A 15,962-nucleotide genomic window follows, 5' to 3' on the forward strand; every position below is an offset into this window, starting at 1 on the left:
CCAAGGTTTGCGAACTGATTAAAAACCCCCATTGATGGTAAAGCTGATCGGCGATCTCTATTTTGGTTGTATAGCTGATCACGATTAATTTCCGGTTCAAGTACTCTATTCAAATCTATTCCAGTCATGGGACGGAACGCAATGCCAGCGCGAACCGGGAAACGATGTATTATCTAATCCGTTTCAGAAACTCTTTTGGCATACATACTGTAAGATTCCGTGTATATTCAGTGTAGAATCTAAACCATATTTTCTCCTTTGTTTTGCCACTCAGTAAAGGTAAAACAAAACAAATACAATCTGTTCCTTTTTCATACTCTGTTTTTATTAAAAAGATTGTTCACGGCTGGCGGAAATAACTTACACTCAATTGTGCTTACACTAGTGACTACGATTAATATCCTTTCTTCTGGAGCGCCTTGATGTCCTGGTCACCATAATAGTCCTCGCTGGAAGAAGTGAAGGAAAAATGTTAACATAATTGGGCTTATTTATGACTAGTACAGCAATTTTGCACCACCCGCTAAATTATTCCAAAAAAGAAAAAAATCAATCAAATATACTCAACCAACGTTAATAGAACCATGAATGTGAAAACTCAATCGTATGATGTCATCGAATGAAGTGTCAGGAGTGACAGGACAGAGATTGAAGGAAACATTAGAACACACGCTTGTCACAGTGGCGTGACGTGAAGATGGCTTACCCGTTAGTAATCAGAATGTTAGCGAAAAAAAAAACAGAAAGAAACAATCGATCCAGTCTGTGGGCGATAACCCAAAACCAAACATTAAGAAACTAAAGAAACGAATTATTAGATGAACAACAACACACACCCATAATACCGAGCAATCAACGCACCAGAAAGTTGAACCGAAGGGCGGTGAAATCGTGAGAAGGGAAGAAGTGATCAACCGATAATGAGAAAGAAGGATGAATGGCGGTGTTTTGTTTTAAAGTGGTTTTTAAAGATTTTTTTTATTATTGTTTCATTTTCTGTTTGTTTTGTGTTGTTCTAGGCTCTAAACTAAGGCGCTTCCCTCGGTCTCCCTCATTCATTCATTTTCGTTCACTTTTCCTCAACTACAGTCAAACTCAGAGGTTAAAGGTCAGGGCGTGGAAACAGCAAACTGCATCGTGTGCAACAAACACACGGACGAGCCACTACGAGCAATTCGAATCGAAAACGATCCGTTCAAAGTACGATGCCGGGAAAACAAAGACACAACAACGGCACATTGTCTAGACCGTTGCAAGCAAGGACAAAGAATTTTTCTTATGCTAATGGCAACGAAAAGTCAGATGTAAAAAAGACGTTTGTAATCTATACAAAAAAAGATATCCAAAATATGATCCCAATAGAAACTGCGTTCAATTTCTTCACAGCGCACCGACTGATCACGAGCAAAACTCAACGTAATCCTGCTGAGTTGGGCTGTGATTGGGCGCTAGTTTGTAGTTGGTAGGCTGTATGGTCCGTGCCTGATCAAATTTTAAGACTTGGTTTTAAGCTTTACAAACTGTCATGTAGTAAATTGACTCCATCCTACTCTACATGGAAGAGTGCTTCCTTAAAACACAATGCAATCAGTGCCAAATGTAGTGAATTTCCTTTCCGTTGGCGCAGCGTCATGCGATATGCGTGGCCATTATTCTTCCGTTCATCAACGCTATCCGTCTATTCACCCTTTATCTCGTCATTTCCGTTCCCTGATCTACAGCCCTGCACCCACTGTTCTGTGTAATGTGCTCATTGGAATTCTCCTTACAGTTAACCCTGTTGTTTCAGTTACATTCTTCATTTGCTGCTCTCACGTTCTGCATCTTTTCTCTATTCTCTTCCTGTCTGCTTCCCTAAAAACCCCACTACTCGTTAAGTCCCCCCCCCCCCCGGTTTTATGCACTGTCTTTACTGTCCCCTTTTCTTTAGTTGCTGTCCTTGGGAGCCGGACGGTTCGACTTAACGTTAGCTTTGGTGGCAGCGGGCGCACCACCGGACTGGAGGGCTAGACCGGCAAGGAGTTCGCTCTTGCGGATGCTTTTCAAGTCCAAATCACCGTAGTAATCTTCGCTGTTGGGGGTGTAAGGTGGGAGGTGGGGAAGATTAGACGATTGGTTAGAGAGAAAGAAAGAATTACGATTATTCACTCTCGAGACATGATAATGCGAACGATGGGCGATGATGTGTGTGAGTTTGTTGTCAGGGTGTAGGGAAGATCATTACAACTTCCGTCCAGAATGGCTGGGGTTGATTTTGTGTGAAGCTAACTTTCCTTCCAAAAGTGGAAGTGTTTGTGAGCGTGTGCATACGTATGGCGAGAGAGAACGAAAGAGAATGTTTAGTTCGTCAGAATCGAAATGAGATTAACTTCGTACACTCGAAAAAGCGCCCGAAGTTGCAAAGTTTTGGTAATGTTTTTGGCGGCTTTGATGTTAAAGTTGTCTGTCGGTTTTTTATAGCCAATGGTTTGCCGCACTGATGCTGCCAACATGTGCTTGCCCGTCGGCAGGACAGCACAGAGTAAACATCGGCAAACAGCGGAACAGAATGTGAGTTTGATAGAATGATTACAGACACAAACACAAGTACAAACTATTGATCGAAACACCGAATGCACCCTGCACATGATTACAAACACACATACACCAACACAATCTCTTGGGTAAGGGAAGGGAGTACCGTCCCAGGGCACCAGGGAACCCGAAAAGAGGTAACACACACACACACACACACACACACACACACACACACACACACACACACACACACACACACAGAGCAAACGATGCTTACCATCCGGGAACGTCCTCGGGATCTTCGCAGTTGCCAGTGCCGTCAGCATCGCCGATCTTGAAGACGGTTCCGATCGGGCAGCCGTACTCGCGGGCGACTCCCTCCAGACAGATGTAGTACTTGCGGCAGTCCTCCGGGTGTGCATGTCGCGAGAAGGATCCAGCATTGGAGATCTCACCGGCGGCCGGGCAGGCGAATCCATTCGCTACTTCTGTGGTCGTAACAGTTACGGTCGGGGGATGGGGAATCGTACGAGGAGAGCATTAGTACAGACGGACAGCAGGAAAGCGGTCATTGCCAACTTACCTTCGTTCTTGCATTCCGGCACCTGGTCGGCCCACATGCAGACGCGCGCCTCACGATCGTAGGCCAGTCCGGGCGAGCACTGGTAGCGCGAGGCCTCACCGTTCCAGCAGTTCCAGAACACATCGCACTTGGCCGCATCCGCAAAGATACCGTACAGACGCTCGCAGTGGGGAGTGGAGATCGGTGGTTCTAGAATTGGGTGGCGAGAGAGGAAAACAGCGAGGTAAGCAAGTATTCATTTATTTCGAACTGTTACGTTAGTGTAAAAACAGTCACGTTTACGCGAATGTAACCCAAATTGATCTCCCAACGCTTTTGGAAAGTACAGTGAAATTTGCTTCAGTCATTTTCAGTTATTTGACGCCTAGCCTATGACTGTAAAACAGTTCAAGTAGCATTTAATAGCAAGGATCACTTGCACAATTACGGTTATTGTGTATGGTAACCCCAGTTTCAATGGTCAATTCCGTGGTCAATGGTTTATTCAAAATCCAGTGTGGGGTTGGTTCCGGGTATGTTACACAGAAATAAAATAAAAAGTTATCGAATGAAGAACCATCACATTTCATTCGCCAATCTTTCTGGGAAATGGTAACGCATAAAAAGACTGGCGTTGATTTTGCATAAAACAATCAAATGCAGTAAAACACTATAATTTGAAGTGTTTGTTTTAATTGTGTTTTTATCTGTACTGCATTCATTGCAAGTTACTGAAAAGATATGTCATCTGCTGGGCTTTTATTGCTTATCACCAAGCAATCGCAATAGTTCAAGTCCAGTTAACCGCGAGCAATCGTGTCATAAATTATCCCAATTCTTTTCAATTGTTCAGTACAACCATTGTGTTTGATAGCGCTGATATACGCATACATACCTAGCTGGGTGCGGTCGCCGCAGTCGACGTTGTGCAGGTAGTCACAGTTCTCGGTCAGGTATTTGGAGTCTGTCGCGTCGAAGGCGAGACCGTTGCCGCAGGTCTTCAGCTCGGCCACATTGTTGTCACACTTCCAGTACTTGTCGCAGGAGCTGTGATGCGGGTAGAAGCCGAAATCGTCCGGACACTTGAAGCTCTCCTGAGCGACAGCTGTTTTGCAAAGGGGTGAATAGGATTAGAGAGTAGAAGGAAATTAGTTGTTTTTTTCTTCATAATTTCAATACAATTCCACCACGAATATGGCCAACGAAAGACAGGGGAAACGGAACTAGTTCATATCGAAGCAAAATAAAGCTGAAAAAAGAAGTTATTTTTTCTTTCTCCAGGAAAAATACACCTAACACCGCTGCTGTGTGATTCATGTAAGGTTGCAGGTGCGTAGTGTTGGTAATTTCAACGTTTGTTCATCTTGGAGTATAGCGCAAAACAAAACGAAAAATCCCCACGATTGGTGTCATTTTTCAAAAGCCCGCTCCAAACCTCGCTCTAATATCAGCTTTCCACGCTGGGTCACCATAAATATTCTTGGCCACCTGCCTACCGGTCGGTCCGGGGTCCGCACTGATGATGGATCGTTCCCAGCGCCAAAGCGTCATCGTCAAACCGCAAACGGCACGGTTCCGTGATCTGCTGAGTGATTTGTGACCTGTCGGATTTTGGGACGGTGTGCGTGTGTGGGTGGGATCTATCGTCTTTTTGTTTTAGATTCCGTACTTTCATCACTTTTGCACGAGCCGGGCCTGTAAGTTCTGAGGGAACTTCTTGCAAGCCGACACACCTTAGAATAAGGAGAGATCCATCATCGCTCACCCGTTGCTAGTGTTTCTTCTGCTTGGTTTTTCGGGCTATACTGTTGCCGAAAGTAATAGACTGTCCACCGATCAGCCTCCTTTTGCTCCTTCTATTCTTCTCCATTTGCATTAAAAGGTACATCTATTTGTCGCCTACGCTGTGATTAATGAACTCATCTTCAAATGGTCGCCGGTTGATTGTGTTACCAGCCAGCACTGCCGGTTTGGTAGGATTAAACTTTCGACGTTTTAGATTCATCCGAAGCACCGCGTTGTGGGAAATGGCAATCGCAAGCGGCTAGAGTCATTCCCGCGCCACCACGATACCCCCACTCACACCATAAATCCTGACCAATTCGGTAATCAGTTTGCACACTCACAAACATACATCCCTGGGTGCTTGTGTTGAGGTTTTGTTGTTGGCAAGGCTAGCAAAACCACAGCTGGCCACAGAAACGGCTACCTGATTGGTCGATTTCCGCCCCAATCTTCCCACACAGATGAGGAGTGCAGGTTTATTAACTGCGATGACAGGATACACCGTGATAGTGTGCCCTTGCCCTGCAACGGGCCTTTCCCCCGCAGAAATCGGGCTGAAAATCAATAAATTTTCCCAACCCATCAGCGTTTGGTCATCGTAAATTTTGGCCCCAGCGATAATAATTACACCGTAATTGCCATTATTTTTATCACCGCAAAATGATCTTTAATTTATGCAACGCTCGATCCCGCCCGGCATTGGGCCAATGGGCGTGAAGTGTTGGCGTGCACAATGGGACGCAATGCCGCGCTCGATTTTCGATGTTGTCAACCCCTATCCGAACCCGGCTGACAGCGGATAATATCGTCAAGGGATTCCAAAATGGCCACGTTGACACGTTGGATCGAGTGGCGCTGTGATATTGTGTGTTAACAGTAATCTGAAAGTGTTAAACATTGCTCATTATAAACGTTTTATATTAATTTCAATTGGCTATTTTTAGCTTGTATTTGCTGACGAATGCTGATTTGTACTAAAATCATTTAATGAATAATAAGCTCTTTCTTCTAGAGTTTACGACTCAAACAAAATGCCCTTTCTAGTGTTGTGCTTCCTCCCAAAAATCCAATCATAATCCCATTCCCTACCAACGCGATGATGCAATCGCTCACGGCAGCTAGGCGCTCCGACATTTCCCGCACGAATGTCTCGTACACTACTCAACGCCACGATCAAAACGCACCTCCAACGCCCTTCTCGGCTTGCAGCACCAGTCCCAGACGAACACACGCACGCAGAAAGCCAGCCACAAACAAACAAAAAACGCTCATTAAAAATCCTTCTCGCTCCCGGGCGTTAAATAACCATCCGGTTTCGGTTTCGGTTTCGTTTTTCGGTTTGCTAACCCGCCTGCCCTATTTTCACTTATCTGCCGGCACTTATGACGTTTTTGGTGCCGGTACGCCTGTGAGCGTGATGCGTGCGGTGCGTAATCGTCCGCACACCGGCGCGCCCCATATGGTCGTGATTAACGGGCGGCCACAAGCCGCGTGGCGCAAACGTGTGAGACAGCTTGCAACAGAAAAAAAAAAATAAAAATAAAACAGAGATGTCCAAAAGGGCTACCGTGGATTGCACAGTTTTGTTTGTGCATTTTGATGCTCTTTTCCCTTTTCGGTGGCATCTTTTCTGCCACCCTGGTAATGGGGTTCCCCCTGCCCTCATTGCCTAATCGTGCGTAGTTAATTAGTTTAGCGAACAAATGAGCGTACGACGATCGCTATCCCATCTTGGGGGCACGCTCGTTTCTTGTGCTTGCTTCCCCAGTCCAAAGCGGTCCAGCGGTAAATAAACGACGCGTGGCGTAAGCGCCCCAGCTCTAAGCCGTTAAACCGTTGGGTAAGCTTTCGATTTCTATGCGCTGTGCTCCAGTTTTTTTCTTCTTTTTTCAAGCCACGCGATCTAATTTGATCTCGCTTTCGGTACGGGTTGGCGTAAAGAGAAGAGAGAAAGATAAACATACACACACACATCCAAATTAAATATGGGAAATGCGTCTCACTCCACTTCACTTTCTGCCGTTATACTTTACAAATTGTTTGATAGAGTGTAGGCTTACCACGCCTCGGTCATTATCTGGCTAATTTTGCATACCACTCCAACGGGTGCAACGACCCGTTGAAGGTAGGTATTGTGGTGATTTATCCGCTAATAGAGCGATCGCGTGCAGCATTTTCCTTTCACCGAGCACGGAGCACGGTTCATCCCATTTTCCGCTCGCCAAAGAGTGCCCCAAGAAAGAAATGAAAACAAAACGGAAGCACCGCAAATTGAGAAAAAACCCCCGGACGCCGTTGCTATGATGCGCTTGGCGTATTTCCGATCAATTGATTGGATGGGTTTATTGTGTGTGTGTGTGTGTTTTTGTTCGCTCGAAATCAAAAGCAAACAAAATTACAGAAAGGTTTCTCGAGACCAAACCCCGAGGTAAGCGCAAAATTCGCAAATTTTTTCCTCTCGATGCCGCGGACAGAGGAAAGGAAAATCGCTCGATTGGAGATATGATCGCCGGGAGGGAGTTTTTGCTCTCCTTTCCGCACGGGTGTGTGCATGGTTGATGGTGAATGGCTGTGGCCGCCATCGAATCGGCGTGGCAGTGAAGGTGGAAACACATAAACACAAACCCACAAGTGCCCGTTTCCGTTGACCATGAACGGTTTTTGTACAATAATTGCCCCTTTTCGTAGGGCAATGAGCATCGTATATAATCGGTACTTCGTGATGCTGTGGTTGCATCCCCCACTCCCCTGTACCTCCCTAATTACGGCACGAAAGTGAAATCGTTTCACTGCAAATCACCTACACCGAAGAGGCACCAAAATGCAGGGTTTAAAATCAAGATGAAAAGAGAGAGAGAGAGAGAGAGAGAGAGAGAGAACAAGAGAGTTAAAACCAGCTCGAACCCACCCATAACCATCACTCTCGCTTTTATCGCAACTCACTGACGCGCACTAGCGTGGCATTGAAAGGAAAAGGATTCCTTGCTCCTTCCACCGTATCCATCGGCATCCCGATAACCCTTTCAATCCGACCCAATTCCACCGTCACCGTTCACCGACATTGCCACCGCACATAAGTCACCAGCCTGATACGGTAATGAGGTTCCGCTCTGGCACCCTTGCAGCATAACTGGACGGGGGGAAAAAACACTGTATCGACAAATCGCTGCAACAACCGTGCAGCAACACAACACAACCGAAAAAAAAACACGGAAGCTTACAAAAACTGCGCAAACAAATCCAAACCACACTCCAGATTAGATCGCGGAAAAGAAACAACCAGCGCAACCCTTCCAGCCCCTTTACGGAGCAGGATTTGCAATTAAAGCGCACACAGCGGCGGGGAGGGGTTTGGGGGAGGGTGCAAAGCAAGGGCTTTCTTTGCCTTTGCCTTTGCGGTTTGCTGCGGAAAGTAATATTGCGCCCCCAAAAGCGAGCGAGCAAAACCGGAGGGCCACACCCGGTAACGAAGGCTTTTGATTTTTAGCACAAAGGCGCGACATAAAGCACGCTGATTATCCACATTGTTATCCGGGGTTTTTATCAGCGCGCACACACACACACACACACACCCATACAAAGAACCCCGTAGGCATTTCAGTGCGATGGGCGAAAGATTGCTATGTACGTTCGAGCTGCCCAGATTGTAAGAAAATGTTATTCCAGGTTGGCTGGTAGACACGCGCCCAGGGTTACGTGAATCCTGTCAATATCCATACCGAACGAAACGGGATTTGTTTCTTCTTGTTTTTCTGTGTGCGAAGATTGTTGGTTTGTTTGAAAACTGGCGAAAAGATCAAACTCTCTTTTGCTCCCTCTCTCTCTCTCCCTCTCTCTCTACCGCTCTGGTATGTTTGCTTATTCAAAGACGCATATCGTACAGCATCGAACACAGTGGTTTCTGGGTTCACCGTTGGGGGTTGGAGTTACGTTCCGTTCCCCTCATTTTTTTCCATAACCCTGCGCTCAACAAAGTGAAATTATCTTTCCTCCGCAAAAGCTTCACTCCCGAACACGTTTCGAAAGGAACAACTATGTAGGAAAAAGGGCAACCACACACACACACACGCGCGCGTTGCGTTGCGCAATAAATGTTTATTATCTTGCATCATACGCGACGGGTTCGACACGCTTTATCGGCGCACGGGGACCGGTGACAGCTTTGCCACCGTACGAAAAGATTTGATTTTAAACGATTGTTTGCTTTGTTGCCTCTGTGTGTGTGTGTGTGTGTGTGTGTGTGGTTGTGTTCTCTTCACAGGAAACATAGCCCCAGGGTAAAACGGTGAGAGGAATTTCAGGGGCTTTTCGATAAACGGTGGAAACTCGATTTGAGTTGTTTATCGAAGTGGAAAAAATAAATGAAACGCTGACATCAGTTGGCAAAATTGGCGATTGTTTGAGCCAGATTGTAGCGGAGAATGGGCGGCTCTGTTTGCTTATCATAAATAGGGCTACTTATCGCTAAACCACGCATTTCAGGTTCAGGTAGCAAGTTGAACCAAACGACCCCTTGAGAGCGGTTAGATTGATCCAGGCGCGTATTGAAATTTAAGGTCAGTCCTGTTTCGCTTCCAAAGGTTGAACTACCCTTTTGCACCCGACGGACGTTGACTTCTGATCCCGGTTCGTCCCTCACCCCAATGCACCAGTATCTGCAGTCACGCGATACTAACAGCGCTGCATCCCGGAATTGATTACGCGAACGCGAAATGCGTTGTAAGACACCCGGGAGCGCTGACACGGAGTGTGGTGCCGTACGTACAGTACAAGCACACATTTCCTCGTTAGATTGTGTGCAGTTCTTCCTCAATCCCCAGACGAGGGGAACAATTTATGTTGTGACATTTCAATCGCTATTTTACGATTTGCGAATCCAGCAGCCGCTGCACACAGCAACACCCAAACAACACCGGCGCTGGGAGCTGCTTGGGAAGCGTAGCTGCTCCCGGTTAGTAGATAGTAGAATTTAATTAACACATAAATAACCCTACCCCCCCCCCCCCCGCCTCTCCCGGGATCATGTTAAGAAGAAGGGCGGGCTTTAAGAAAATTATGTACACCGTCGTACATACAAGCCCACACGGCCTGTATGCCGCGCTGGACGGTGTGCCTGAACGGTGGATAAGCGTTTCGTCTCTGTCAGAGTGTTGCTAGATTAGAGGAGTTTGAGGGAAGGCCTCCGACTGTAACATGACTCTGTCACAGGCTGGACTGTTAATAAATCTCCCGGGCCGTTCTTCTGCCGCACCAACACACACACACACACACACACACGTGCGCTGTGTGAAAGCCCGGACCATTAAAACTGCACCGTGTCGGATCGGACATCCATTCTCTAGCGTCCACGGCACCAGGTGCACTGCTTCACCTTTACCACTGGTTCCGGCAGGGAAGGAGGGACTACAAAAAACAAGAAAACTTCGCAAACTAAATCTCCATCATGTCCGTGAAAGATGGCGAAAGTGAAAGCAAGTAGCGGCGACGGTTGGCGACTATGCAAAAAGGCCACACCAGAATGCCGAACCGCACGGCCGAACAAAGCTGCAAAACTGCACACGATTCGAGATGGCGTGGGCAAACGCCAGCGGGTGGCCACTCCCGGATGAACACCCTTCCCAAAACCTTCCGCGTTCGTGCCGGGGTGGGGTGTGTTTCTTTTCCAGTTTGTTAATGAATTGCGAAATTCGAGCTGGGGGGGGGGGGGGGGGAGTCGGCAGAGGAACGGTGGGCGCTGTTCGATTATCGAAGATCGAAATACGATTGCGCAACGCGCGGCTGGGGAGAGGGGGCTACACGTTGGGGCGAGGTTGGATGATGGTTGGCCTCAGGTGGTGGTTGGCCCGAAAAAAAAACACACACAAACACAAGGAGACGAAAACCAGTCCCGGTGGAGATTCGATAACGGTAGCCGGACGGTTGGACGGAATGCTGTGCGCTGACAACGGCCACCGGGCGCTCCAACTCCTACTCCCGCTGGAATGGTAGTGGTGACACAATCCGGCACCGATTATGTCACACCAGCCCGGTCGCGCTCACGCCTTTGCGTGGTCACGGGCTCGCCCCCCCCCCCCTCATCTTGGGCCATGAAGTTGTGGCCTCATCTCGCGATCCTTTCCGCGATCGCGACACAAAACGCGAGCGTCGGGCGGGTGGTTCGCCTTCGTTCGCTCCTGCCTGGGAAGGGGCGTAGGCAAATAAAGTCGATTATGAAACCGCTCCCGCTGTCGCAAATGGAATTTGAATATTTTAAAACGGGGCCCACGGATGGAGAGCGCATGTTGTGACAGCATCGAATTTTGTGAATTTAAAAAAAAACAAGAGCCACAATGCATCGGTTAACCGAGTCGGTGCAGCGCTTCGGGGCCAAGTTCAGACTTAAGGTCTGCTCTACGGCAGGGGTAGCAATTACGGCCAACCCACTCGCCTCCCCCTCCGTCACCACCCGTTGGTGACCACATTTCACCGCGTGCACCCGCTTGCGCAATTAGTGCGCTTCCGTTGGCATTACTTTCTAAATCGAGCGCGTCCGCCACGAGCCCCGGATGAAGGTCGTCGCAGTCGTCGCAGTGGTCGGATGGGCAACAAACTTGCAGCAAGCGTGCTCCACATTCGCCCGCTGCAGGGGGGGGGGGAGGAAGGCCCTGGTCCCAATGCCCAACGGCTGCCGATCAAGTTCAAGCGGCGGTGCGTTCCTGTTACCGAGCACAAAAATGGGTGAAAGGACTACATCGACAACAGGTCTTGCAGGCGGCGTTGCAATTACCGTTTACCAGCGATCGGGTTGACGGGCGATTATGGAGCCAGGGCCAGGGTACGCGCCGTTACATCGCACCACTCACCGTCGGCATGCTCAAAAATCTGGAGCACAATTGAAAGTAGCGCTTGCCGCCTGTAGGGATGGCGCGTTTTCGTTGCTGCCCTTTTGACAATCGTCAATACAATAGCAGGGGTTTTGTATTTTTGTTTTGTTTTGGTTTTTGCTTTGGTGAAGGTCATCCCGATCGATTACTGTCACTGCGGTAAGTGTCGTTAAAGCACGGCTCGATTTGTTTCGAAAGGCGAGGAGACTCATTCATTTGCACGCGTTCAATGTCAATCGGCCGAATGACGAGTTGTCAGTGGGACGAACACATTGCTCGAGCGCGCTGCAGGCAGGCAATTAACCCGCTTAAGAGAGGCTGAAATCTTCCACCGATGCCACCACACTGACCCAGTCGACAAACAGGGGTGGGGGGGGGGGGGTTTGGGTAGGGGGGGGGGATGAAATTAACTAATTTTGTCACGCGTTTTACGCAGGAAATTGTGCGCACTGCGACATCTCCAACGCATCTCTCGAAGCTGTCAATGAACTGCCGGTACAGAAGCATTTCTTCGATTTGCTTGACCATTTGTCGGGTCCATCTATGCCACACGTGTGTCATAGCAGTTGTTTTTTGTGTTGTCGTCTTCTCCGTTATGCTCTCCCTTCCCTTCTGTTGCGTTTGGATTGCGCTGGCAAAGAGGCACACGTCCGTACAATAACAAGCCAAGTCGTATTGCGGGGCCTCCGCCTCGGTCGGTGATGGATACGCGTCACACGCACGCAGTACGTGAGCGGCATCAACAAACCAGGGGCTCGGGCAAGCCCCTCGGCATCGACTGCGCTGGTCAGCGCTGGCGGGTGGTCAGCGCGAGACGGGAAGCGCAGTCACACATTTTAATACTAAAGTCGAAGTGCAAAGCATCCACCGGTGGAATACTAATTCCGGGCCACGATTATCTAACCGGGCGATACGGGGCTATTTGTGGGACGTTGGTTCAGGCATCCTGCGGCGCTGTTGAGGATGAGGTGAAGAAAGGCAGAGAGCTAACAAAACAAAAAAAAATAACGAAAAGCTTCCATCGGCTGCACGGTACAAGAAGATTTTCGACTTCGAATTAGTTCCGATAATCTCATTATTTGAGTTGATTTCATTGACCCGAGCGGTACGCACGCATGTATGCAGTGAAATTTTGATTCGCTGTAATTTGTGACGCAAAGTCGTGCCCGGAAAGCACAATGGGCTGATGGACGGTTCGATGTCTCAGCGACTCGCCCGTAAGCGCTTCCCCCGTCCGGTACATCCCCATGATTAATTAACCTTCCAGACGGACGCCGCCTGTAAGCGGGCATCTTCTCATCCTTGGTCCACTTCGACCAACCATCTCCTTAGGAAGGTGTTTTGCAAGTGTAATTCAATTAAGCGCCCTTGATGCATGCGGCGAGTTCGCGAGTGCGGGGCACTTAACGCACTGACAGACAGCCAGACGGCTCGATGCTGGAACGGAAGTGGTTGCCAACTGAAGACACAATCACAATGCACAAGCACTGTCCCGCACTGTCTCAGCGCAGCTCGCCACACTGTCATCGCCCCCACCACGCGGTGTATGTTGCCGGATCAATCGGAGCAAATCGGGACACGGATGGTTGAGCTGTAATTAGAGTAATTGAACGCATCTCCCCACGGTTCCGCGCCCGGGAGGCGGACCATCAGGGGACGACGAGTGATTGATCCCTAAAACACACTCCTTGCTCCGTTCCGATTGCGTTCCGACCTCCGTCAACTGTCAACTCCGGCTGGTCCGGCTAGTCTCACAGCAACCATTAGCCGATCGATGGGACGGTAGCTGCCTCCCGCTGTCGCCGCCACCGAGAGGTACATCCCGCCGGGAGGTGATTATCCGCCGTCGCGTTCAGCCAGTGGTTTGCTGGGTGGAATTATTTAGTGACAGACCGGGCCGACAACCTTGACCGAAGCTTCAATCTCGCACACGATGCCGATGCACTCCCAAACATTCCTCCATCGTGCACGCGGACACACACCGGCCGTGGTTCTGCCAATCGGTAATTAACCGAGCAGACCCGGCTTGTGCTGCTCCAACATGCACTGCCTCAATGCGACGGATCGGAGGGGATGAGAGCAATGAATCGATAAAGCGATGGCCTTCCGAAAGGCGAAGAATATCCCATTTCAAGGACAGCCAGTCTCGCTCGATCAAAAATGTGGTGCATTTTTCATGCGATTGTGCGCCGCGTTATCTGGGGCAACGGTTTCAGCGTCGGGCAAGAAATCGGAGATGCCTTCGGGCGGGTTCGCTGCGGGCAGATGTTGGCCACGCCCGACCGCTGGATTAACAAACCCGTGTAGGCATACCACACAAGAGAGAAGACGCAAAAAACAAAATGCCTAGATGGTAGATGAATAAATTTCCATCCCTCTATCTGCAAATTCCCTCCCAGAGCGGCCTGCCGAGAACTGGCTGACCTCGACTCATATTTCGTGAAAAAAAAAAAAAACACACGCAGCGAATCTGTCATCGCCCGTTTTGCTTGCCGCAGCAAACACAATCCACCCGATCGAGGCTTCTAGATCGTGTGTGTGTGTGTGTGTGTTTGTGTGCACTCCCGCAAAAAGCTCTCGAGAGCTCGATCTCGTACGGCCGCGCATGTGTCCCTAACGCGCCCGCCCCAGTTGGGAAAGACCAAACCAGTTCCAAACGAAAGCGAAATCGCTCGGCGCAAGATCAAAACAAGATCTCACACACAAGAACGCTAGCCCGCCCGAACGGATGGTGGGCCACCGTTGCGTTACGTCGCCATCGTCGGGGAGGATGGAGCGCAAGATGGCGCGCGGGCGCCGACCACCGCATGAAAGTGAGAGCGCAGTCTCGTACGCTCGTACGCCTGCCCGCCGTGCATATGACGCGTTGGCGTACTGGCGCAACACACTGGCTGGCTGACTTCCTCTTGCTGTTTCGCTCAGCAGCCGCGCAGGCGGGCGCCGAAAGCGAAAGCCAATCCCACCAATCGCCGTATCTCCCCTATTCCCGCCATTCTCTCGCCGCCCGCTACTCTGTGCCGTGTGCCGTGTGGAGCGCATTCTTGCGGTGGGCGAATTGTGCAAAGCAACAAAAAACCAAAGAAAAAAAAAACTACAAATCAACTGCTTCGAGCGATCGTTCCACGAACGATTGAATTCGATGGAAAAGGTACACAAATGCCTATTTGATAAATAAATTGCCTCCTTTAGATACGGAAGAAGCCAATAAGGACCCAAAGTCTTTATTGAAATTAAACAATAAACAACACCAAACAACAGGTTCCATCTTTTTAAAGTGTGTGATGCCATTTTGAAGCATATGAACCACATTCGGGTAGATTCAGCATCTTTCCGAATGAATACCACAACGATCTGCCACTAAACGCTCGTGATACGAACTATTTCCATTTCCCACTCTTTCGTACGCTCGCTAGGCTATAGAAGTCTGTTTTGCTTGTTTGTAAGAAAGAGCCTTATTTGCTGTTTGTTGGTACGTACCGGCTCCGAAGAGTGCAACCACGAACACTATGCTATACTTCATTTTCACTGACTGACAAGTTCCGCTTCTGGGTACTGTTTTACTGCCACACCACCAGGGCTTGCTTTGCAAAATGCACACAGAACAACCACCACGCCGTGTCACAAACCGCACCAACACACTCCGTGAAACACTGGAGCAGTTAAATTCGTTCACAAATTCGTCCTTTTCTGTCGTTCCGTTTGCTGTTGTCCTCCGGCACTTTCCGTTTATCTGTCTGCGTCTTCTTGCACTACGAATTTGAACACCCGGGTGTGTGTGTGAGGAGACTAGCCAAACTTCGCTTTGCAAAACTTTGTGTTCGTTCGCACCAACCAGTGTGCACGCAGCGAAACTTCCAACAAAACTGTATTAAAAGGCAATTTTACAATCGGTTTTTATACCCAAGGTAGGCGGAGGAGCGCATTTTCAGGTTCTTCTTGGGCGTCTTCGTCCTCCTGCCGGCGATCGCTGCGTGCCGTCTCGCTCTCGCGCCCCAACGCGACGTGCCTGCCTCCCCCCCCCTCCATCCAGTGCACCGTCCCACCACTACCAGTCTTCTTCTCTTCGCCTGCTAAACCGTAGCACTGCCGTGGCCCCACTCTTTCCTTCGGTGACGATCGCGATCGCGGACTTGCCAGCGCGATCCACCGCCAGTTCGACAGAAGGAGAGCGCTGCGGTAATGTGTTGTACCGCAATGTGTCGCGTACGCGAAGTGTGTTCGGTTTTCGGCCGGGG

The 15,962-nt window shown here is 49.2% G+C and overlaps 1 protein-coding gene across 2 annotated transcripts; it reads right to left on the bottom strand.

Annotated features, from left to right (window-relative positions):
- Nucleotides 1-303: 303 nt before the first annotated feature.
- Nucleotides 304-15,596, bottom strand: LOC121589507 (protein obstructor-E). 2 transcript variants are annotated; one of them, XM_041908474.1, is made up of 5 exons: nucleotides 15,205-15,596; nucleotides 3,975-4,184; nucleotides 3,101-3,289; nucleotides 2,795-3,005; nucleotides 304-449 (listed from the first exon to the last, which is right to left on the bottom strand). In XM_041908474.1, the coding sequence occupies exons 1-5, from the start codon at nucleotides 15,245-15,247 to the stop codon at nucleotides 395-397; spliced, it is 708 nt and encodes a 235-aa protein (XP_041764408.1). In that variant the 5' UTR covers nucleotides 15,248-15,596; the 3' UTR covers nucleotides 304-394. The 2 variants fall into 2 exon arrangements, with proteins under 2 accessions (XP_041764408.1, XP_041764407.1); XM_041908473.1 differs by having other exon boundaries at nucleotides 411-2,071.
- Between the last annotated feature and the right edge of the window lie 366 nt (nucleotides 15,597-15,962).

The sequence above is a fragment of the Anopheles merus genome, chromosome 2R (assembly GCF_017562075.2).
Source record: "Anopheles merus strain MAF chromosome 2R, AmerM5.1, whole genome shotgun sequence".
Taxonomy (NCBI): domain Eukaryota; kingdom Metazoa; phylum Arthropoda; class Insecta; order Diptera; family Culicidae; genus Anopheles; species Anopheles merus.

Coding starts and splice junctions, on each gene's coding strand:
- LOC121589507 (XM_041908473.1), bottom strand. CDS start 15,247: ATGAAGTATAGCATAGTGTTCGTGGTTGCACTCTTCGGAGCCG. Junction 3,290..3,974: donor CGGCGACCGCACCCAGCTAG/GTATGTATGCGT, acceptor ACCCAATTCTAG/AACCACCGATCTCCACTCCC. Junction 3,006..3,100: donor GCCGGAATGCAAGAACGAAG/GTAAGTTGGCAA, acceptor TTACGACCACAG/AAGTAGCGAATGGATTCGCC.